This window comes from Babylonia areolata, chromosome 18 (assembly GCF_041734735.1).
Source record: "Babylonia areolata isolate BAREFJ2019XMU chromosome 18, ASM4173473v1, whole genome shotgun sequence".
NCBI lineage: Eukaryota > Metazoa > Mollusca > Gastropoda > Neogastropoda > Buccinidae > Babylonia > Babylonia areolata.
Window position 1 is genome coordinate 53018097 of NC_134893.1, and position 24421 is coordinate 53042517.

Here is a 24421-nt window from a genome sequence, read left to right on the forward strand (position 1 = left end):
TGCAGAAGTGAAGCTACTCATAGAAGAAAACAGTAAAGAAGAGGACATCATCATACACACAGAGGGCTCCGTTATCAAAGACCAATCCGGTTGGGGATTCACTGCGGAAAAAAAAAGGAAAAACAATTAGGGAAGAAAATGCTGCCTACAAAGTCGCAACCTCCAACCTAACGATGGAAGTTGAAGCTGTGACACATGCTGTCCAGTGGCTGTCATCTATCCATATGCCTGGAAGGATCTACTTTCTATCTCTTCACCATCCTGACAGCTCTGTTCTTCACATGACATGTGCACTCTCTGTATTCCATAGATCTGCATGAAAACTTATGGTGATCATTCCTTCTGTTTTGTTGCACCCAAACAGTAATAATAATAATAACAATAATGGATACTTATATAGCACACTATCCAGAAATCTGCTCTAGGTGCTGTACAAAAACGCTTTTGTTAACATAAAACATTACATCTATGTTACATACACACACCAAAATGTGACAACACACACACACGCGCGCGCGCGCGCGCGCGCGCACGCGGAACGCACACACACACACTGCATACATACATTTTAACATACATAGCTACCCTAACACATACGCACACATATGCAGGCACAAACTTACATAAACACACGCACACACACTATGATTACACATTCATATACATGCATGTAGTTATGTACACATGCATATGTATACACACATAGTCAAGCACAGCTAACGCAAAGGAAGTGGACCTGCCACAACTGAACTTATTGCTGAAGGAAAAGGTGTTTTGAGACGAGATTTAAAAGATGCGAGCGAATCAGAATGGCGGAGGTTATCAGGGAGCTTGTTCACGTCTTTGGCGATTGAAAAGAAAACGGTATGTGTCCGTAGGTCTTACTTCTGACGTGAGGTATCCTGAGAAGTCGAGTATCAGAGGAAGAACGGAGCTGGCGAGACGGGGTATAGATATGGAGGAGTTCAGAAAGATACTTGGGGCCAGATCCGTTGACTGCAGAAAAGGTCAGAGTGGATAGCTTATAGTCTATTCGATCAGAAACAGCCAACCAGTGGAGAGACTGAAGGAGAGGAGAAACATGGTCAAATTTAGAAGCTCTGCAAACAGTAGGATTCACTACCCTCACATCTCTGTCACATTTCAGCACCTGCATTCAAGAGAGCACTCAAAACATCTTTTCAAACTGTAGCAGTAGGCCTCCTTCGTCATGGCTGACCATGGATAGAGTATATCCGACCTAATATAATGTCTAACTGGGCTGTCTGCTTGGACCAAGCAGCGTCGCCTGTGACTGTAGAGACCGATGTGAGAGAGACAGTCTCTGTCGCAGCGGTCACATGTATAAGCTGATGCTGGTCTGTTGGCTGCCGTCCCTTTTCTGTGAACTCGCTTTTCTGCTGCAGCAGCTGACAGTTTGTCCTCACCAATCCGTAGCTGATTCTTGAGAGTGCTTCTCCATCTGTTGCGGTCATCTGCAAGGTCCTCCCAGGACTCAGTGTTGATCTCAAGCGCTTTCATGTCACGTTTACAAACATCTTTGTATCTCAGCTGTGGGCGGCCGATGCTTCTCTGCCCCGTGGAGAGCTCTCCATAAAGGATGTCTTTTGGGATGCGACCATCTTCCATGCGGCGAACGTGGCCCAGCCAGCGCAGCCGACACTGTCTCAGCATGGTATACATGGTTGGGAGGCCAGCGCGAGTCAGGACTTTGGTGTTTGTCACCTTGTCTTGCCAGGAGATGCCGAGTATGCGCCGTAGGCTTCTCAGGTGGAAGGTATTGAGCCTTTTCTCCTGACGAGCATGTGTGTGTGTGTGTGTGTGTGTGTGTAATCTTTTGTGAAAATTGGTTCCATGGTGTATGTTTTTTTCTATGGTGAATGTGATGCATTCATCTTGCTGTAATTTGGGCCTATGTGATGTGAGACTGTGATAATGCCCGTGTTGATTTATTTGTACATATTTCTGTCACTAATTCTTAATGTTGCATATTTCATTGTAAAGCACAGTAAGTCCCATCTGAGATGGGGGTACTGTGTTATAAGGTTTCGTGTTTTTTTTTTAATGCCCTTTATCTTGAGTCCCCCATGATAGGGGGCCACAGCCAGGCTCATTATACTGTTGAAGTCCCAACATCAACAGTTGACAGGGAACCTTCAGGTTTCCTACCTGAGGAAACCCTGTACTAATGCTGAATCACATTAATTTGTGATATTCATTGGTACCTGTTTTGATTTAAATATACAATAAAAATCCTTTTAAATCCTCAATTGAAGGCAAAACATACTTCACTGTGGAGCCACGCAGAGTAAACACCCCTTTTAGAGCTGGGACCATACATGTCGTTCTCATGGTAATACCCATGAATCTGTCAGACACCCAAGTCCTAAACACAAATTCACCACAGGCATGGATCAAAGCCAAGGGAAAATCAAATGTGAGGATGAAGATTGCATAATTCTGCTATGAGGATCCATTTATGTTTTAAGATAATGGGACATGCTGAACCCCATGCTTCCTTACATAATACATTCTGGCATTCTGAGAGAACCAGGTACTTATTATGTTGGGCATCTTCTTCTTCGTTCGTGGGCTGCAACTCCCACGTTCGCTCGTATGCACACGAGTGGGCTTTTACATGTATGACCGTTTTTATCCCGCCATGTAGGCAGCCATACTCTGTTTTCGGGGGTGTGCATGCTGGATATGTTATTGTTTCCATAATCCACCAAATGCTGACATGGATTACAGGATCTTTAACGTGCGTATTTGATCTACTGCTTGCATATAAACACGAAGGGGGTTCAGGCACTAGCAGGTCTCATATATGTTGACCTGGGAGATCGTAAAAATCTCCACCCTTCACCCGTTGGGCATCAAATCTAAGTAACACCCTAACAGGTGCATCTGTAAAATGGATGATAGCTGACTGCATGGTTTTCTCATCTGCATCCACAACACCTAATCAGGACTGGGTTGGAGCTGGCTGTGGAAGAAAAATCCCACAGTGATATGCCTCTGAAGTGTTTCTAACCCATGACCTCCTTGCCATTAATCTGTGTCCAGTGTGTTTGCTTTGTCTGCAAAATTTCATGGTGACTGGAATAACCAATGTTAACAACCTGAGGCCATGCTCTGCTTCAACCAATCAGCAACTTTCTCTTCACTGTGTGTACCAACCTTTCATCATTTTATGACTCACACAAAAATTTCCATAACCACAAATGCATATACACTGCGTACAGTGTCAGTTTAACATATCAGGTATCATTAAATATAACAGGATGTCTCAAAAGAACCCCTTCTGGGCAACTTAACTATCCTGATGAACCATGTTAATAAATGGCAGAATTTCATGAACAGGAGGTCTGTTCCCCACATGGTTTGCATGGGGTAACCAAGGTGAGCAGCAGTAGTATTAGAACTAATGAAGGAAATTTCTTTTCAGTCCCAATCACTTGGAAATCCAGCAATCAATGGAAGGGTTTCTTGACACCAGAACACCATTTCTGGGACAGAATCCCATTCTGCCCTCACCAAGTCCTCCATAAATATCCTTGAACAGTGAGTAAATAGGCTTTCTGTATCTACCTATCAGGATGAGAGATGGCATGTGATCAGAGACCTAAGGTTAGAACAGGCCCTGCCCCTCATCATTTATGAATGCTAAGTAAACCAAGATGTCCCAAGGAATACAAGTAGTAAATTCTGGTGAGGATGCTGGGGTTCATGTATAAGTCATGTATGCTGGAGTAGCAACTGCAAATGCACACACACACAAGTAAGGTGATGAAAACATCAAAAACATGAACAATGAGATTCCCCCAATATATTCTTTAATGCCCTTTTTTTCATAAAGCATAAAACACCAGGTAATTACAAACCCACAGTCATACTGTTTCTGTAAATAACTATATAAAATTATTCATACCACAAAGAGAGATATGTTTGCTGCAAAAATGTATGGCTGAACATTTAATATCACAAAGATAATAGTAACATAATATTGTATCACGTGAAAGACAGTTTTGGCATACTAATAGACAAACCATTGTATAATACAGGATTTCAGGCCATTGTATAAGATTTCATAGCATCCTTTATAACTATATATAACCACAAAAATTAATAAGCGTACTCTTAAATAAGCCCTTCAGTAGAAAAAAAACAACATGCAAGACCATGAGACAAAACTCCCCAAAAGTGCACCACCGCCACATATTTTCCCCCTCCTCTCAACATACAAAGGTACATATACATATATTTATTCAGTGGAATGTAATCGCTCAGCAGCATACATGTTTAAAACATCTATTAGAAACAACAGCAGAACAGAGTTAAATTTAGAAGACAAACGGATTTTCACCTACCATTTCATGAGAGACAAGCATACCCTTGGTATATTTACAGTATCAGATGGTACATCCCCAATAACTGGAGCATTTTCTGTGGATAATTTATCACCCTTTCCTCTAAAAGAAATAATTACTGTCACGTTTCTCTGATCTTCTTCTTCATTCGTAGGCTGCATCTCCCACGTTCACTCATATGTACACGAGTGGGCTTTTACGTGTATGGCTGTTTTTACCCCGCCATGTATGCAGCTGTACTCATTTTTCAGGGATGATATGTTTATCTGAAAATAAAAGGTGTTTCCTCCATTCTCCATTTTAAATATAACATCCAAGCTTCCACATGAGTAAGAAATTAAAAGCTGCCAGTGAACTAACTTGTATGTAACTTTTGAAACTCAACCAGAAATATGTACTGCAACTCTTTATAAGATAAAGGCACAACAATTAACCCATGCATGCTCGTGCTACCCATCAGCAAACAAGTGGCATATAGGCAAATAAAGGATACAGCAAAATAGAAACATAAATAAAAAGTTTGTTAATGTATCCTTTGTTTGACATATGTACAGCAACAACTGCAGAAGAAATGTGAAATACAAATAGTATTCATTCGAGACTGGGGAAGGCCCTTTAGTCGAGAATATGCCATACACACAACAGATAAATAAATTGTAATTTCAGTAAATTCATGATTAGGAAAACGATTGTGGCAAAGAGCGAGAAAAAGATTCAACAAGAAATGAGCACTGCTATTCTTTATAAAAAGAAGGCACATGATTGAAACCATTAATTGCTGATTGCACCACCATCAGCTGGTGTTTAGGGAATTCATACTCATGTAACTCTTCTTCTGGAACTCTTCTGCTGGTTCACAAAAAAAATGTTTTTGCAGCTTTGGTAGAGACCTTTTTTATCTTCTTGTCTGGATCACGTCAGATTACATTTTGTGGACCAGGTACAAGTATTCTTGTACCAAAGCACTATTTCAATTTCATTTGTTCTCAATGTATAAAATTTGCTTTCTTAACTGAAGTGTTCACAGAAAATGAAGTAAAGATGCTGCATTTGTCTAGTGGCAGAATTGCAAATGTTTATTGATTTTTGTCCTGTTTTATCATGTTTTATAATGGCACTGTCATCAACACAGAATGACAGAATACTGCAAAAGCAGTCAATGAGCTGTTAAAAAATTATGACAGCAATGATAAAGAGAGTGACTATTGATTTTGAACCAAAATAAGACAGTGAGACAGAAATACCATAAGAAAACTGGCAAAAAGGGGAGATGCTTGAAGCAGAGGTTGAGGTCATTGGCTCTCATTATCAAAACACATTTCACAGATAATTTAAAATGCCTTAATCATATCAGTCTACTGGAGATTCAATTTCAAACTATCTCTGAAAATTTGATGAAAGTCTCAAGACCAGAGGTGCACTACTGATGACCTGGCAACCAGTTACCTCAGTTTCTAGGTTCTTTGTCTCTCTCAAGGCGTAGCTCAGTCTCTGGCCTGTCCATTCTGGAGTATTGTCCTCCCATCTCTTTCTCTGTCTTCCTCTCTTTCTTCCTTGCACTGTGCCTTGCAGAACTGTCTTCAAATTTCCCTTCTTCACTGTGGTAAGGATATCTTCATTGGATTTGATGGCTTGCCTCTTTCTCACTTCTTCATTGGTGATGTGATTTCTGTACGAGATGTTGAAGAGTTTTCGAAAGCATCTCACCTCTGTGGCCTGTATCCTCTTCTCCATGTCAGTTGTCAAAAGCCATGACTCATAGACACTGAGGAATGTTGGTGCTTCAGTCTGATCTTTGAGCTCCAAATGGTCTTCAGTTTTGTCAGTGCTGTTATTAATGTGCAAACCTGGATAACATTTCAGCCTATACTATTCAAAACAATGAAGTTATGTGTTTTAGTGACACATCCCAATTTTCACTACAACTGGCTCTTGTAGTGCTGGTCTGGAAGATTTAAGGTATGCGTGTAGTTATGGCATTAAGGGAATTTTCCAAGAAGGGAAAGCAATTATTTTCATCAGCTCTTACAACACACAGTGCAACAGTATTGCTTTTTTTTTTCTTTTTCTTTTTTTTTTCTTTTTTTTTCTTTTTTTGCTTGTAAGTTCATTTCATTGAATTAAAGAGGTTCTACTTTGGAAACAGAACTGGATGGGACACTGGTAATTCTGCACAGAATGTGCCACTATCATATGATTATATGAACAAACATATACCAAAACATATACACAAATAAATAACAAGTCTTAAGAAAAAAACAGTTTGAATAAAGCATGCCGTGCAGCACCACCAACAACAAAAATAACTACTATTATTATTTTTAAGATTGAGCAGTGAAATGGTGGTAGATTAGCTAAGAAGCCTCATCAGGTTCTAACTTCATTTGGGGAACTGATTTTTCCCTCTTTATACAGGGGCTATGAGAGGTGGTTTAGGTGTTACTCTTTCAGAAGAGATAATAAACCAAAGTCCTGTTGCTCAGCATGCATTAGACATGTTAAAGAACCAACGTCAAGGTAACAACCCTTTGTGGCTAAATTCTATGGACATATCCACTTTGACAGGTAAACAAAGTTAAAAAATTTAAGACTGACAGAAAAAAAAAAGATGAAAAAGAGTAGTGTTGCACTTTGATAACAGACACTCTCAGGAGTCAGCAGAGTTTTTATATGAAAATATCTTTGTGACAATACACAATGCAATACAACGGGGGGAAAAAAAAAGAAAAAAAAGTACAGTTCAGTGCAATGCATTCATTATCATTACCTGCCAATAACTGGGGAGTTTTTCGTTTTTTCTTTCAAGGCCTGACTAAGCGTGTTGGAATACACTGCTGGTCAGGCATCTGCTTGGCAGATGTGGTGTAGTGCATGTGGGTTTGTTCGAACGCAGTTACGTCTCCTTGAGTAACTGAACTGAACTGAGGATTTAAGTAACTTACCAACTGGTAATTATTTACATGTCCAGAACAGCTAGCACATCTAATTCAAAACGTTTCACTTCCTGCATGAGCATTCATAAGATTTCTTAAATGTCCCATATATACATATATACCATTAAATCAAAAACAAGTGTGAGATTTGAATTCCTCAGAAACAAAAAACTGTTCGAACAGATAATATAATTCAGAACCAAAAGAAATAACATCTACACAATCTCCCACACATATTATTTTGTCATGGAAAAAAATTATGAAATGTTCAAAATGAATTCAAAACTAAATACATACACTTTTCCCCCCACTAACAGCAGAATTACAAAAATTAAAATAGGATATTTCCCACAAAAATGTACACAGTAAAGGGTAGAGAGGTAAAAACCCTGATCAACTGAACACAGTTTAGAAACAACAGGCAACAGTGAAGCTGTTTTGTTATGAAGAAGGCATCAATAAAACTCTTCACTCTTTGGTAAAAAAAAAAAAATTGTCCAATTAGATATTCTATATCTATTGACAATACAACAGTCCTTACATAAAGTCAATTCAAAATTTAAATCTAAAACTTTTAAAACAAAAAATAGAGCATAATATTATAAATATGTTTATATAGGAATGTATAAATAATAAATAATCAGTGCTGCCCAAAGCCTAATTATAACATCTATAATGAAACTAAAGCAAAATGATGCCAACACAAATCACATACCAAAGCTTAAACATCAGATGACTTGGGGATGTAGAGACGGGGCAGGGGTAAGGGAGGTAGGGTTGGAGAGGCAACCAGAGATTTCTGTTAAGCATTAAGTACATCTGCGTAATAAAATGCCTTGATCACAAAACAGTTGTACATATATTTTTGGTCATCTTTCATGCTTTCCTTTGTTCTTAATAAGTACATAAAAAAAGGCAAATCCACCCTGCTACATATATGTTTAGTTATCTGGTTACTTCGTATGCAATTTGTTACTGTCCTTGGCAGCAACTGACCTTGATTATAAATAATTGTAGGAATGTTTCATCACCGAAAAATATTTATGTTTAGTTTTCTCTGTACTTCATTTTTGATTGCGATGATTGTAGATAAAGGTAGTAACAGAACATGGAGGGATTTTTAGTGCATAATTATTATAGAATAGCCTTAGTTATAAAAGAAAACAAATCCTACAAGAATGAAGATAAAAATGGGATAAATTGATCAGGGATCATGATATGGAAGTCACAAAAAATATCTGTTCCCTTGCACAGAAAGACAATCGCAGATCCCTCAGCTAATTCTTTTTATGTATCAGTAAGCAGAGATATTCATGGCCAGTGAAAATGATGCTGAGAACAAAGTGTGCCTCCTACCACTCTCTTTTTGAACTAAAGGTGCTCGATCTGGCAGTTCAGACTAGCACTACATTTGTACTTCAAAAAAAAGCAGGCGTCATCAAGGCAGATGCCAATAATGACACACTTGGGCGTATGCCTTATGTTCAAAAGCACCTTACAGACCAAAATTTACAAAAATATTCTAGCCTCATCTTTGAAAAAAGGTAACAGGCAGAACTACACAAATGGATGATCCAAGAGGCGCTTTCCTTCTTCTCCATTCTGAGGGACAGATATTAGGTTTCTGGATCTGCTTTTCTGCACACACACAAAACAGTGTATTGAAAATGAAAATGGTGTAAAACTGTGACTGACAAGACAAAAACTGAAATGGACCAGACTTCAAACTTACTTTACACGCACATCCAAAGGTAAACAAGCATGTGCCATACTTGACGTTCCTTTTGGCAAAACTAACCATGATACAAGGAACAAGCAAAAAACTTCTGGCATGAACATTCGACTTTTCAACAACAGTTCAATATAATGTTTCTGGATGATTTCAGAGAAATCTTCCTTTCTTATTTTCATAGTTTGCTTCCTCCTTAGTACCGGTACTTCCCTCCAGCCCTAATAAAAAGAGGAAATGTACAGCTTAATTATTTGTTGCTATTTTGTGCTTCTCTTGATATAGCACTGATATATGTGTACTCTTGTGGAATAAATATTATGCTGTGTACTCAGAAAGCAATTTGTTCCTTTTCCCCATTGCTCTAAGCTTTGATCATTGTAAAAAAAAAAATAATAAAAAAATGTTGGTAAAGGTCTAATCTTCTGTGTAGCTACCTCCCTAAGGACTTTTGGATCTGCAGATAAAGAAGTTTATGACAACTTTATGAATCTTTTCTTTTTGTTTTCTCTGATTTGTTATGTCTTTAGGACATGATACAAATTATTACCATTACTTTTTACATTTGACCTAGCAAGGTCTGTACATAGCTATCCAAGAAATCACTATTTTCACACTTATTCTCCCTAACTTATATTATAACTGGCAGCCAAAGATTCTGGGTCTCTTTGTGAAGAGACTTTTCAGTTCAACCCTATCTTTGCTAATGTTTACAACTGTATTGACAAATTCATCATATCATGTACTAACATCCTACATATGGATGGTTAAGTGTAACTGTTATTGAAAATAACAGTGTTTACTTTCAGAATTGAAAATCTCTCTCCTTTTTTCATGAAAAAAATTCAGCACAGATATCAGATATTTCATTATATACTCTCTTTTTTTCTCTGATTAAGTCCCCCCTGTGATTTCCTGAATCTATATTTTTCTCTTCTCTCAATTCTGACTTCTGATCTTTAATATCAGTGTGTATCATGAGAGAGAGAGAGAGAGAGAGAGAGAGACAGACAGACAGACAGACAGACAGACAGACTGACTGAGACAGACAGATAGAGAGACACAGACACAGACAGAGAAACAGAGAAAGAGCATGTGTATATGCATGTGTGAATGAGAGAGAGAGAGTGTGAAAGTGAGAGAGAAGAAGGCACCAAAACAGAGAGAAAGTCAGATAATGTGTGCGTGTGCTCACAGGCAAGCAAGACAGATGTTTCCTCTCTCCTCACACTGAAACACAGACACAATCACTGAAGCCAGTTATGACAGTAAAAGCTCAGAAGCACTTACCTTTGATGAATTTTTCCACAAAGTGAAAACGACGATCCCACAAACCAAGATAATGATGAGACCAGTGTAGAGGATGATGGCATCTCTTGGGCCATTCATTTTCTTTTTGTTCTTGTCCACCACGTCAGCTATTTCTATTATTCCTTCATGCAGGTCTGACAGGTCTCCTGGCAATGAACAAACATGCTCCAATTGTAATACAATATGTGTGTGCATGTGTGCGTGTGTGTGAGTGTGAGTGTGTGTGTGCGTGCGTGCGCACATGCACGTGTGTGTGTGTGTGTGTGTGTGTGTGTGTGTGTGTGTGTAAGTTTGGTTTGACAAAGTCTGCATTTGTGAATTTAAAGAAATGGCCATAATACTCTCAGACTGAACAATTTATCTGTTTTTGTTTTCGCAACAGTGAAGAAAGTCTTACACAGTTTTAATATTTTTCTTTTAAATACCCTTTTCATTCATGAGTAATCGGACACAACCATATTAATGATGAATTAGTGTATCTCTTGAAGTCTCACAAAAATTGCAACTGTCATTCTTATCTAATCCCTTCCTCTTTTAAGTAATATCTGAAAGTAATATCTCATGGCATGTAATTAGCTGAAACCATCTCAGCACTTCTTCTTTAGCAAGGTAGTTATCTGATCAAATTGAGAATGTGATCCAGTCTACAACTTCAAAAAAGCTTTCATACTGATGGTTCCTATTCTATCTAAAGAATGGATAGTAATAAACCTTTGACCATTACTTACATTTGTTCCTATTTTCATTCACGTGACTGTTTTCAACTCTAAAAATCTTTTCCTGGTGTATTATTTGGATGTATGCAACATAGATTATGAAGATAAAGGAAATTTTCTTCCTAAAATTACGTTAAGTAACATACCGTGACCCACTAGTGCAGACTCCGGCAGGGGTCTGATTCCTGTCCTGTGCAAACTACTACCTGCCAATGCAGAGAAAACAAAAGTAGCTACAGCTGATCCCGAAGTAGGTTACCTCCCCTTTGCATCCTGCCTCTTTTGACGGCAATTTGCCGCAACCAGCACAGCGTGCAGGGAGAACAAAGTGGGGAGGAACAGGAGGGTCTTAAATGTGGGTCACGGTAAGTATGTTACTTAAACATAATTTTAGGAAGAAAATTTCCTTTTAATTGCACATACTTAACCGAGACCCACTAGTGCAGAATGGCACAAGGTGGAGGGCTCATCTGTTCTATTGTCAGTGCGCTGTGATGGCCTGTTGTGCGACCACCGCAGAGGCGATGCCTCTTGAGCCATAATCCCTTCAGCGATAGACGTCCCTCAATAGAATTCAATAAAGGTAGCAGGGTTTTTCCAGTAAGTAGCCTCCATGATGTCTTGTAGCCATGCTGAGTGGGCAAAGGCAAGGGAAGAGGACCATGCTCTGACTTCGTGAGCTCTGGCTGAGGGGGCATGCGCTAAGGAGTCTGAGTTTGAGTGGGTGAGTTGGCAACACCACTCGCCAGGGGTAATGGGGCTCAGAGATAGGGTGTACTGCGTCACCTTGGGATGTTGGTGCGGGCAAAGAAGACTGAGGCCCACAGCTGTATAGTGGGAGAGGTTTGTGGACCACAGCTGTGCTGATAAATGCAGTGCAAAGAGAATCAGGTCCGTGTGTTGAATCCACACTTTATTGGGAGCCCTTCCAATCAAAGGAAGGGAAGGAAACACATACCCTATAGTGTTGTCTCACTTCAGAGCGGTTCAGCGTCAATGCAAGGAGGTGTACATGTGGCTTGATCTGATAATTCCACATCAGTTGTGGGCTGACTGGGAAAGTGATATATGTGTTTGAAGGAAACTGAGACACAAGACAGAGGTAGCCCACCATGTTGGGCTTGCCTTAGGCGTGACAGCCAGATTTGTATTGCTCCTCCATGCGAGCAGACAGGTGACGGGCGCGCCCTACCCCCCACTTTTTTGTCGTTGCCAAAAAACAGCACTGGCATGTTGCCTATGCATAGATGGTGGACATTTGGCAACAAGAGACTTGAGGTCCCTGGTGTCTCTGGGACAAGGCTGTGTAACTGCCCAGGCTGGTACCATCACAAAAGGGCAGACAGAAAGCGAGAGGCCTGAGTGTGGCATGTTGGAGCAACCTGCAGAATGTTGTCAGCAGTCAATGGCTGGGTTGGATCAGGCTGTGGGAGTGCACTTCATATGCCTCCAGGCCATTGAGTCTCTTTCCGTGGTGGAATTCCTAATGGAAGAGGGTTTCCATGGGGAAAATTTTCACTGAAGGCACTTTAGTGAGAAAGCGGACCAGATCCATGACAGGCCTCTGGCTCTGTGTGGTGCACACAAAGTCTGGGATGGAACCGGGCAGGGCAGGGAGAAAAGTGTCTCTAGATGTGTTGTACTGGCCATTTACATCAAATCACTGATCTGACATATGTTTACAGTAGGGCCAACAGCAAAGTGAGAGCTGTATTATCAGTGGTTTCTTAACTGCAATGGAAAATCGTTTGCAGCTCAGTCTTTCATGAAGGACTATGTCTCTCACACTAGAAGTGAAATTGCACTGGGACTTAGTGCTGTAGCCTTGGGGGCTAACTAGTCTTTGGGATCTGTCCCAGTGGTGACAGTCCTAAGGCCCTCTTGATTGAGAGAGTGGGGATGCAGCCTGGGCAAAACACTCTACTATAATTGAATTCCAGCCCGGATAGTCGGGACAGCAGTTACCTCCTCTGCTGTTCTGATGGTCATTGTTGTACACAACTGATTATCATATACTGGCCCTAGGAGGACACCAATCAGCATGGGTAAATCAGGAAACAGCTGCTGTGTGCTTGAGGGATGAAGGTGTCCACCATGCAGGTTCTGCTGAAATGAAAGGAATCCGGATGGATGTGACGGGGTCTTGTAGGACAACCGTGTGTCTGAAAGACATGGTGCTTGCTTCCAAAGTGACAACAAAGTCATCCTCTGACAGGCCCTTGACTGAAGACTGGGGCTCCATGATGGGATAGCCTGCCTAGGCTAGAAACCCCTGGAAGTGTCTCACTAAAAACAGAGTGCTTGAGAAGGAATGCCCATCTGTAACCACAGTAGTGGTTGTGTGTTGAGGCTGAAAGGATCGGGCAGGGAAGACCAAGTGCAGAAAGTGCCTTCCAATACCAGTTGTTTGAGAAGTCGATGCTGGATCTCTGTTCAAGCAAGGTGATGGGCCGAACTAATGGGTTTGAACGCGGCATCTGCCGTGCTGGTATGAGTGGGCAGAAAAGTGTGCCCCTGTGGCTAGCGAACGATTCGTTGTGCTTTGTGGAACGCATCCGCCCTCATCAATATGCCTTTTCTCCCGAATATAGAGGAAAACAATTATTACCCAGGTCTTCTGCTACTAGTGAGGAGTGGAAAGGATGGACTTAGGGTGGAGCAAATCAGAAGTGTACCCTATGCCAAGCATGGGACTCAATTGTCTCCTGCCCAGTGGGCAGTTTTTGGGCCTGCTAAAACTTGGAAGGCAAAGACATACACCCCTTCATGGGAGGGCCGGTTAGGAAGTAGGGCCCGTGTGGAGCTGTTGTCACAATCACAGTGGTGCAAACCAAGGGTTGTTGTAGGCAAGGGAGGGAAGAAGGGATGCCTTACAAACTTGGAAGGAATGAAGGGCATGTGTGTCTGGAGTGGCACCCCTAAGTTGGACTGCCTCATCCCTCCTTGTACCAAGTTAGGGCATCTCTAGCCCTGTGGGTGAGGAGAGAGTGTGTGTAGGTCCCTTGGGGCCAGCTACAGTAGAGATGTGGATGTGGCCAGGAGCATATGTTCAAGCTTGCACAAGACAGTTATGTCTTTGTATGTAGTAGTCCTCCAAAATGGAGTGAGGAAACTCTATACTAAGATGTGTACAAATATGTACATAGGACGTACATAGACTTCAATGAGAGAAGATGTCAGGGAATGTGACCATTCCTATAGATCAATGCACGAAAAAGAACACATGCACAAGCATGTATGTAGCAAACATGGATATGCTCAAGTAAATGGGAATGTGAACTGAAAAAGTAATGCAAAAATGTCTAATAGATATGTACATACACATGTATGGGAAAGAGATAGAGGAGGGCGACTCACGCACTGCCGACTGGCAGGGCCAAAAAAACGCGGAGCGCATTGAGAATGATCGCAGATTGATTAAATTAAGAGAAAGGACACCACTGACCTGAGTATGATGAAACAAACCCTGAGAAGCCGCCAGAGGAGGTGTAGGAGGTGGTGGAGGTATGAAGTCGACCGGAGGGAGCGGAGGCAGTGGAGGAAGTGGAGGGTTAGCTATGTAGATGAAGCCCAAAGTAGTGAGCCCAGTGTCAGATCATATCACGTCAATATGAAGGCCTGTAAGGCCTTTTGCCTGCTTGAAATGGGGGGAAGTGAGAGCCCCCATAATTGTATAGAGAGATTTTTATAATCTAATAGTGTGCAAGGCTTATTAATGAGTAATGAAATGAGTTTTGTATTTTAATTTTTGAAAGTAAATGCTAACATGTTTTTTCTAAGTATTCACTGTGTCCGCCAGTCGATTGTGATTGCGCCTTAATATCAGCTTGATCGCCCAATCGGGCCAAGTAGTCTTGCGACCTGTTGTGATTCATCATCGGACACAAAACGAGAGCACCAAAGAATCGATAGACGGGCAGAAAATATGAAAAAACTTAGTCGTTGCAGAGCACAGGAGCAGGAGTCAAGATGGCTGCCGGAAAAAGAGGGCGCTAGTCAGGGATGCAAAGGGGAGGTAACCTACTTCGGGAGATTATCGGCCGTAGCTACTTTCGTTTTCTCTGCAAAGGTGGGTAGTAGTTTGCACAGGACAGGAATCAGACCCCTGCCAGAGTCTGCACTAGTGGGTCACGTTTAAGTATGTGTAATTAAACTTACCTTTTGTTGCTGAACTTTCATCAGTTTTTCCCTCCTTTAATTGTTCATCTGAATCTACAGGCCAAGGCATAGTGGTGGAAGATGAAGGTAGGGCTGATGATGTTGTTCTGTCTGTTGGACAACAGGAAGAATAATAATAACAACAAAGCAATAACAATAATCATCACAATAACCATCATTATCATCAACATAATCACAATAATGATGATGATGATAATAATCGTAACAAAGATAATAACAGTAACAATAACAGCAACAACAGTAATAATAGTTTGGGATTTCTGTAGCATTTTCCTCAGGGCTCAAAGCACACATTTAAAACAAAACGGATACTGAGATGGAATTTTAACAGACAGACTCACCAGACATAAACACACACAACAATGCATGCACAGATGAATGGATATGTGCATACATGCAGAGACCAGGTCAGAGAGAGAAGGGAATACAGAGAAAGTGTTATTGTAATAGTGACTGAGTAGTGAGATTCTTCCAAAGAAGAGTATTTGATGCCGAGTCTGTTACTTTAATAATAACAATAACAGTATTAATAAAAATAATGATATGTATACATATACAGGTGTAAGAAGTGTAACGTAATCAATGCGTTTCTCTGTGTGTGTGTGTGTGTGTCTGCGCGTGCGTGTGCATGTGTGTGTGTGTGTGTGTGTGTGTGTGAGAATGTGTGTGTGAGTGTGTTTGTGAATGTATGTGTGAACGAGTGTGTGTGTGTTAAAATTTCATCTTAATGTGTGTGGGGTGGGGGTTAGGGGTGTGTTAGAAGAACAGGAAAAGAAGAGTCCAAGTACACCAACCTTCACCTTTCTTTCTGCTGTCAGGATTGTAGTACCACCAATCATCGTCGTCTTCATCATCCTCATAATCAAAATCGTCATCAAAAATGTCCATTTTATTATCAGGATCTATGCTGACCGGTTGTGGAGGAGTTACCTTGCTGGCCTCTGTCCTGTTTTCTGTGGCCCCTGACGTACAAAATCAGACCAAATTATGTGTCACTTTTCACCTGTACTGAAGAGAGGATGGAATGTTATTTTGGAGTCAAGCAAACCATCTCAACTTAGAAATAAGGGGCACTGTGCATACTGCTTGGTCTGTGTGTCATTATCCTGAAAGAATAAGAAGACTGTAATTCATACAGAATAGTTATGCTCACAGGAGAGAGGCAGAAAACAAGTGCAGATAAACAATCCTCATGTCATTTTGTAAAATGACTTAGTGAAGATGTTTTCAGAAAATCACAATCAAAACTTTGTAAACCTCCAGTCACAGTTCATTGTCATTTTTTGTCTATGACTGATGTGTGTATATGTATTTGCACAAGTATGCACACACACACACACAAACACACACATATGCACACACACACATACACACACACACACACACACACACACACACAAACATACATTCATGTACCCACGTACACACCGAAGTAACATGACTTAAAAGCTCACAAATTTGAAAACAAATTTGTTTCTTGTCTAAACCTGAAGCTTAATTCATTGTCTACCTGTCATGCATTTGACATATATCGTCTGACTGTGCTTCAAGAGTTAAATTCATATTCAGTGATTCTGAACTTTATGGAATATAAAATTTTTATTATCGTCATGATTAATATTATTTGTGGAACCAGAGGTAGTTATAGTTGTAGCAGTAGTATCAAAAGGTTTCTCTTATTTTCCTTGGGAAGAAAGTGGATTTTAGAAATTTGGGTACCACGTTTTCTTTTTTTTATATATATATATGATTTCATTTGTGTGCTCATCTATCAATTTGAAATGATAACCATTTTGTCCCTAAACCTGAATTTCATAGCAAAATTTTGGTTGACATGTCTTCACTTTAAATCAGACATGAAAATGAAAATTCAATACCCCTGCAGAAAGATACCTTCTGTTTGTTTGCCTTTATTTTCATCTCCAAGATTGCTGTCCAATGGAATATCCTTGTTACCTTGATCAACTTCATCACCATGCTGGTCAGGTGTCTTGCTGAACTGTGGTTGCTGGCTGCCCATGACAAAGTCTGCAACCAGCATAAGACCCACAAAGGTAAATGACCCTCACAAGTTGAAAGACTGAAACTTTCTCTGGTCTGGACAGTCAGTGAATGCTGTCTTGGGACAGGGATGGTCTGAAATCCTTTTTTTTTTTTTTTTTTTTTCTAAACTCCTTGACAAAGCCATGTCCATACTCTTAGTCTTACAATTCCTTTCTTATCAATACCACACATCCTGGTATCAGTCATTTTTAATGACACCAAGAGAGAGAGGCAGACATACAGACAGATAGAAAAAGACAGAACAATGCAGAATATAGAATTTCAAGAAAGCAGGGGTATTTTCCATCATTTATAATGTGTCACCACAAGAATCCCAAAAATTAATCTGTGAGCCTGAATATGGTACTATTAGTAAATCAAATGTTATGAGTTAAAATACCAATTTACCTGATGTTATCAATTGCATAAGCATTTGATACAATTCACCATTCAGATGCACAATATAAACATTGAAAAAAACCTGTTCTCTGTGTTTCAGCTGTATTTGATGACATAAACTTACTGCCAGATGAAGACTCTGCTCTGGGTTCCTCACTGTCAACTCCGGTTCTAACACCTTTGGAATCAACATTTTCTCCTGGCATAGCAGGCAAACTGGAGGATGTTGATGGTGCTATGTTGTCGATACTGTTTGAAATGTTTCTGCTCTCAATCTGATTCCTGTTCCCACCTTCTGAAGGGGATGGCCTAATGTAAGAAGTGTCCAGCAAGCTGCCTGCATCTGGTTCATTGTCACTACTGCTTTGGATGTTTTGGGCACTGTTGCTGGCATGGTCTAGATTATCCTGTGTTTGGATTCCCTTTTTCATCTCCGTTTGACTGATCACCTGGGTTCTGTCTGCAATTGGGTCCCCTTGACTGCCTAATACACCATTAGCTTCATTTGCATGGTTGCTCAGGGTGTTTAAGCCAGCAGCATCTTGGCTATTCTGCACCTGGCCCTCGTTTCCTTGTCCATGTTCTTCTTTCCTGCTCCAAATATTTTCTGAAAAATGGTCTCCTGAATTGCCAAGCACATCCACATCACCCCTATTTGTGTTATATTGAGCATTGTAGCCATTGTCATCTTGCCTGTTTTGTTCTTGGCCTTGAGTTCCTGCATTCTGTGCTTCATTGCTGGTGTTACTCTTTGTTAAGGGACTTTCTAGCGCAGTAGCCATGAATTCACTGTCAGCTCTATTCTGAGAGTTGACACTGTCCTTGCTCATTTGTTCTTCATGCTGTGGTTCTTGACCATTCCCCACTTCTGTGTGTGTGGTGCTCTGTGAAAGATGTTCTCTCATGGCATCAGGCATGCCAGCTGCAGGTAATCCATTCTGTTTGCTGCTGGAGGCACTGGGATCTTTTAAACTGTCATAGACCTGGTTGTTTGGTGACAGGCCTTCAATCCCTTGTGCTGCTGCCTCTTGGTTTGTGTCACCATTGACAGAATTTACAAATGGAGCAGTGTCTCTGTCTCCATTTGCTGATGCTGGTGCTGGAGGCTGGGAGGGATTCTGTGATTCCAAGACTGGGACCTCTTGATCTGATGAAGCTTTGACTGTGTCCCAGAGACCTGTCACATGCAAGACAGTATAAATTTCTAATCCAGTAATGTACAATGCAAAAGTTTCTATCAATTTCATTGCATATATCAATATAAATTAATATGAAGCAATGCAGATTATAAAAAATAAACAAATAAAATTAAATGTAAACTATAGTAAATATGTGGGTTTTGGTGTGACATTTGTCACATATATGATCACTTATGTTTTTTTCAAATTTAAGACTAGCAAACACATCCTTTATGTTTTGTGCATATTGATGCATGAGACTCAACTGAACATTTTGTGGGTTGATGAAGCTTGTGGATTGCTCTGGAAATGCATATATATATATATACCTGCAAATGTGAAATGGAAATAGCTTCCTTCAGTTCAAATCTAATTATAAAAAAAAAAAAAAAACAACAAAAACAACAACAACAAAAAACAAACAACAACAACAACAACACACGCTTGATTCTAAATCAAGCTAAACTAAACAATGCGAAAATAAACAATCATGTGTCCAAATTTACTGTGAAAATAAATCTTTATGAATCAATTCTATCTGACACAACATTGGCACAAAACAGTTTTCATGTATCATTACATAATGATAATATACACACCATACACCATGCAGTATGAATGCACTGTATTGTTTTCAAACTTGCTTGTAGTAGCTTGTAAAATAATGAATGTGCACATTGTATACTTCTGATAGTACTTCATTCTATGGTGCCTTGTTATTGTTCTTGCTTTGTTTGTTCTTTTTTTCACCTTTGATTTTTTTTTTTTTTTTTTTTTTGTTCAAAGGAATTAAATGTATTTTTAAAAAAATCTACAACAGTATTGTACAAAAAGAGTTTAAATTAAAAACAAACATTACACATAGCACTGTAAATGTATCTGAATATATCCCTCTTACCATCAGGCTGTTGGAAGCCGCGATCCACATCAGCCCAAGCACCAACATCGTCACATACACCTGGTGATACCACGCACACTAACAGGCCAACCACACACCACAGGTACAACTTAGCCATTCTGTGTTTGGCTCAAAGAAAAAAATTGCTTGGTTTTGTTATTTAAAAAAAAAAAAAAAAATAAAAAAAAGATACTTGTTGCACGTATTACACTCGAAGTAACGTCCGCTATCGACGATTCACTTTCCAAAACTGTAATCGATCCACACTCGATCGTTCATTTGCGTTCGCGTTTCACTGGCAGTTGCAGATTTGTGGTTTACTTTCACAGCTCGAAATGTCGTCACACGCGGCCTATTTACCTACTTGTCTGAAAACAAGACACATCCACTACTGAAATCTTATTATTTTTATCATTATTTTTGTTTGAAACAACCCAAAGTGGCAGCGATGTGAGAACATTTAAGTTACTTCCCTTCGGTGTGACATGGAGAATTTTCGACGTGATCATTATCTATATTTAGCACAATTACGACGTGGCGCTGGCTTTTACTTTTCATCAATTTTATTCATCAATATCATTTTCTATATCAAAAATATTAATCAAATTCAACATCGACACACTTCTACGTGGTTTTACGCTTGCCTTCATTAATATATTCCCGTCCGCTCGGTACTGCGCACATAAGTTCGACGGGCGCAATAACCGAGTGGTAGTAAGCGTTGGACTTTCCAATCTGAGGGTCCAGGGTTCGAATCTCGGTAACGGCGCCTGGTGGGTAAAGGAAAGGGTGGAGATTTTTCCAGTCTCCCATGTCAACATAATTATGTGCAGACCTGTTAGTGCCTGAACCTCCTTCTGAGGTGTGTGTGATACGCACACAGAAGATCAAATACGCACGGCACGTTAAGGATCCTGTAACTGAACCCATGTCAGTGTTCGGTGGGTTAGTGGAGACTGGACACGAAAATACCCATGCATGAACCACGACAGAGTCATCGCCAAGTCGATGGTGGTCGTGTAACAGAAAGAAGAAAGAAGAAGAAGTAATACACTGCCCCAGGAGGTTCATAATGTCACAGCCGCCCTTAAAGTCGCTGGACTGCTGAGCCGGTCAAGTCAAGACTCGCCTCCTGCCTGTGACACAACAGAGTAAACTCACCCACCCCCACCCCCACCCCCCAACTACCCTCAAACTCCTCTGTTTAGGTCCCACCTTCCACCCCCACCAGCCAGCATGTCGGCCCATCCCCACTTTTTTGTTTGTTTGTTTGTTTTTTGTTCTCCACTGGTCAGTAGTGTGGCGTAGAAGGCTAGGGCTGTGTCGGTCGGGCCGGGTCGGGTGTGTTCCTGGGGATCGCTACGGTAGCCGGATTGGCCTAGCTGGAGATGCGAATACACCAGTGGACTGCGCCCCATCTCCCCTCGGCTATCAGTAAACAGAACATCCCTCGGTAGCCCAGCTAAATTGCGCCCAACAGCAACCTCCCACAACTCGACAATTTTCACTCAGCATACTGATGTTGGTCGTTAAGTGGAAGAAGAAGAAGAGTACAGATCTATACAGATACACATAGAAGTTGCGTCAGCTCAAAGCAATGGATAATGAACTTTTATCGCGTTTTTCGAAGAGGCATCACTGTATTCAGACAAATCCACTGTACACCACACACCCGCACATCAGTGAGGCAGATGCCTGACCTGTAGCATAATCCAACTTTGGCGCTGGTTAAGTCTTGAGTGCATGCATGTTATGACTGGGTCAGTGTAAAGGTATATGTTTCCCTGTCAGTGATAAGACACATAGGGAATCGAGCATCAGTGGACAATACAATATCTTCAAAGAAGAAGCCCCCCTGATTCCAGTGTTTCGGCCCGCCCTTAACTCCTTACACTCCGGCTAAGCCTGGGGACCGGGCCTCACCCACGAGGTCATGATTCCTCAGTGGATGTCCAGTGTTGTATTCACGGCCGCCTAAGTTTTATTTTTGTTTTTTTCTTCTTCTTTTTTTTTTTTTTTTTTCTTTCTTTTTTTTTTCTTCTCAAGAACAGGCTGTTGCTCATATTCAAACCTGTCGCCACTTCAGGACTGGGTCACCTTTCTGGCAGACGTTTTAACCGATGAGCCATCGTACGCCTACTGTACTAGTTTGAGTACTGGAACTCTTCTGCTGCTTCTGCCATTGCCTTGAGAGCCCTTGTCCTCAGCCTCTCTGCCAGAAATCGACAGCTGTTTCATGAGGCTGAATGCAGATGCGGCTTACAACCCTCTTGCACCAATCTCTATGGCGAGGACTTTAGCTTGGAAGCCCAATTCTCTCAGGCTGCTGGCTGGACTAGCGTACTTCTCGGTATTGTATACTGAGATGTGGGATTCATCCATTCTGCTTTCGTGTGGTACAGTGAGCTCAATCAGAATCGCGGCTTGTTTCGTTGCCTTGGAGTGGAGTACTATGCAGTCAGGTCTCATGCCGCTCTTGCTGCTGATGTTGTTGTCTCGTTCGTCATTTATCACTGAGATGGATTCCCCCGTCTCCTCGACGAAGGCGGCAGTACGTTGCAGGTCCTCCAGTCCTCAGTAGAGCTTCCGGGCCGATGGGATTGGGTCGGGCCAGGTTTTCTCTCGGAGTGCTTGGTGGAGCGGGCAGGACTGCGGCAGATGTTCTGTTGTCTGGTTGCCTGTTCTGCAGGGGCACTGCTCTGTGTCGCCGATACGGAGTTTTGTGTATAGGTGGTGTTTCAGGCAGTTGTGGCCTGTCCTGAGCCTGAAAATGACTACCTGCTCTCGACGAGTCAGCAGGTAGTACGGGTCTGCTCTGTTGTGGCGTGGATGTTGCTGCTTCCACTTGTTCTGCAGCTTGGCCTTAATGATGGTTCTGGATTCAGAGTAGCTGGTAGACCTGTCCATCTGCTCTTTCGTAGTGCCTTCCTTTGCCAGGGAGTCAGCAGTGTCGTTGCCAAGCACGTTGCAGTGGGAGGGAATCCACTGCAGGGTGACTGTGTGACTTGTGCAGAGGGAGGCGAGGACAGATCGTTGAGTTCTGGATCTCTGTTGGACCAAAGGGCCTGCAAGATGGACAGGGCGTCGGTCAGGAAGACAATGGCTGTTGCTGATGATTTCCGGGTGTTTCTTCCCCTCTGGGAGGTCAACCGCGTATTCCGGCCCGCCAATCTTTGGCACCACCCAGCAGCCCACAACATTTCCATGCTTTGAATTGTTACAGTGCTAGACTTTTTTGCCTTCTGCAGAGAGGAACTTTGCTGGAACTTCTGATGGTGTGGGTGCTCCTTGGGCAGTGTTCACCACGTGTGTAGTTTCTTTTAGCACTTGTCAGAGTGGATTTCATCTGCAGTTTTTCTTCTTTTTTTTTTCCAAGAGGACAGATAGGCCTGTATGATGTCGCTGTCGTTTCTTTTTCAGCACGCCAAGTACGTGCTGCGGAATCACGCCGTTTAGCGTCTCATCCAAATGGTCAAACGCCACTGGAATACTGATTCGCACCCAGACTCGGACCGAGGCTTACTGACGGACATTGTATTGGTTGATAAACATCTTGTAGGCTACGGCCACCTTCATTATTTGTTGCTTTTTTTGTTGTTGTTGTTGTTGTTTGTTTTGTTTTGTTTGTTTTTTTGTTTTTGGGGTGTGTTTGTTTTTTTTTGTTTTGTTTTTTCTCAACAACTCATCGGCAAAGCGCGTTGGGTTACGCTGCCGGGCATCTGCTCATAGCAGGCGCGTGTAGTGTAGTGTATATGAATATTTTTTTTGTCTGAACCCAGTGACGCCTCATTAAGAAACTGAACTGAACTGAACCGATGTGTGTGTGTGTGCGTGTGTGTGTGTGTGTGTGTGTGTGAGTCACTGAACAGGCCGTCGGGGTCAGTCAATTCTTTGTTGTTGTTGTCACGAGTTGTTTGTTTCAGTGTTTGTTTTTCTTATCCACACCATGAAGGTATTGACCAGTAACATAATGTTGCCAGATAATTGATGCGTAATTGACTTGTAGTATTCTCACGTATTGTTGTTGTTCAGTCATTGTATTATGTCATTCACTGAGTCTTTCTTTCGCCGGACTTCACTGGCTTATTGTGGTACACTTCAAAGACAAGAACCTTCTCTTGAGGCGCCTGAAAATGAATCTATTAAAGTCGACGAATTTTCTCTGCGCGCGTGCACTTAGAATCATTGACTCAGCCTTGCCATTCCAGTAATAAGATCAGTCTTTGATCTCACTCAGTTAATCTTATAGGTGACCGAAAATGTCACCTATCATCTACGCACGTTATTCAGTTAAAGCAATTATTTTACAGAATCACTCGATCACTCATCACCAACTAAGTAATACAGTTATTTGAGAATAACTCCAAGACTCTCCGCCAGATTTACTGTAACACGCGGGTGCGCACGCACGCGCATCGGCTGGCACTGCCCACACACGCACGCACGCACGCACGCACTGGCACACGCATATACACACACACGTGTGTATGTGTGTATACACTGTCTTTCATTGTCTCTCTATATCTCTCCGAATGTAGGTATACCTGTCTGTCTGTCTGTCTGTCTGTCTGTCTCTCTCTCTCTCTAAGGCGCGCTTACTAACAACAATGATACACCCAAGCAAGACCAACACCTGACATCCTACCTCCAAGGGAGAATAAAGTT

The 24421-nt window shown here is 41.4% G+C and overlaps 1 protein-coding gene across 4 annotated transcripts; it reads right to left on the reverse strand.

The window, feature by feature from the left end:
- Positions 1-3814: 3814 nt before the first annotated feature.
- LOC143292902 (uncharacterized) lies at positions 3815-20230 on the reverse strand. Of its 4 annotated transcripts, none has more exons than XM_076603582.1 (7): positions 19757-20230; positions 17805-18857; positions 17195-17266; positions 16033-16200; positions 15218-15328; positions 10323-10489; positions 3815-8941 (listed from the first exon to the last, which is right to left on the reverse strand). In XM_076603582.1, exons 1-7 carry the CDS (start codon positions 19872-19874, stop codon positions 8861-8863), a joined length of 1770 nt encoding a protein of 589 aa, XP_076459697.1. In that variant the 5' UTR covers positions 19875-20230; the 3' UTR covers positions 3815-8860. The 4 variants fall into 4 exon arrangements, with proteins under 4 accessions (XP_076459697.1, XP_076459696.1, XP_076459695.1 ...); XM_076603581.1 differs by having other exon boundaries at positions 16039-16200; positions 17132-17266; XM_076603580.1 differs by having other exon boundaries at positions 17132-17266.
- Between the last annotated feature and the right edge of the window lie 4191 nt (positions 20231-24421).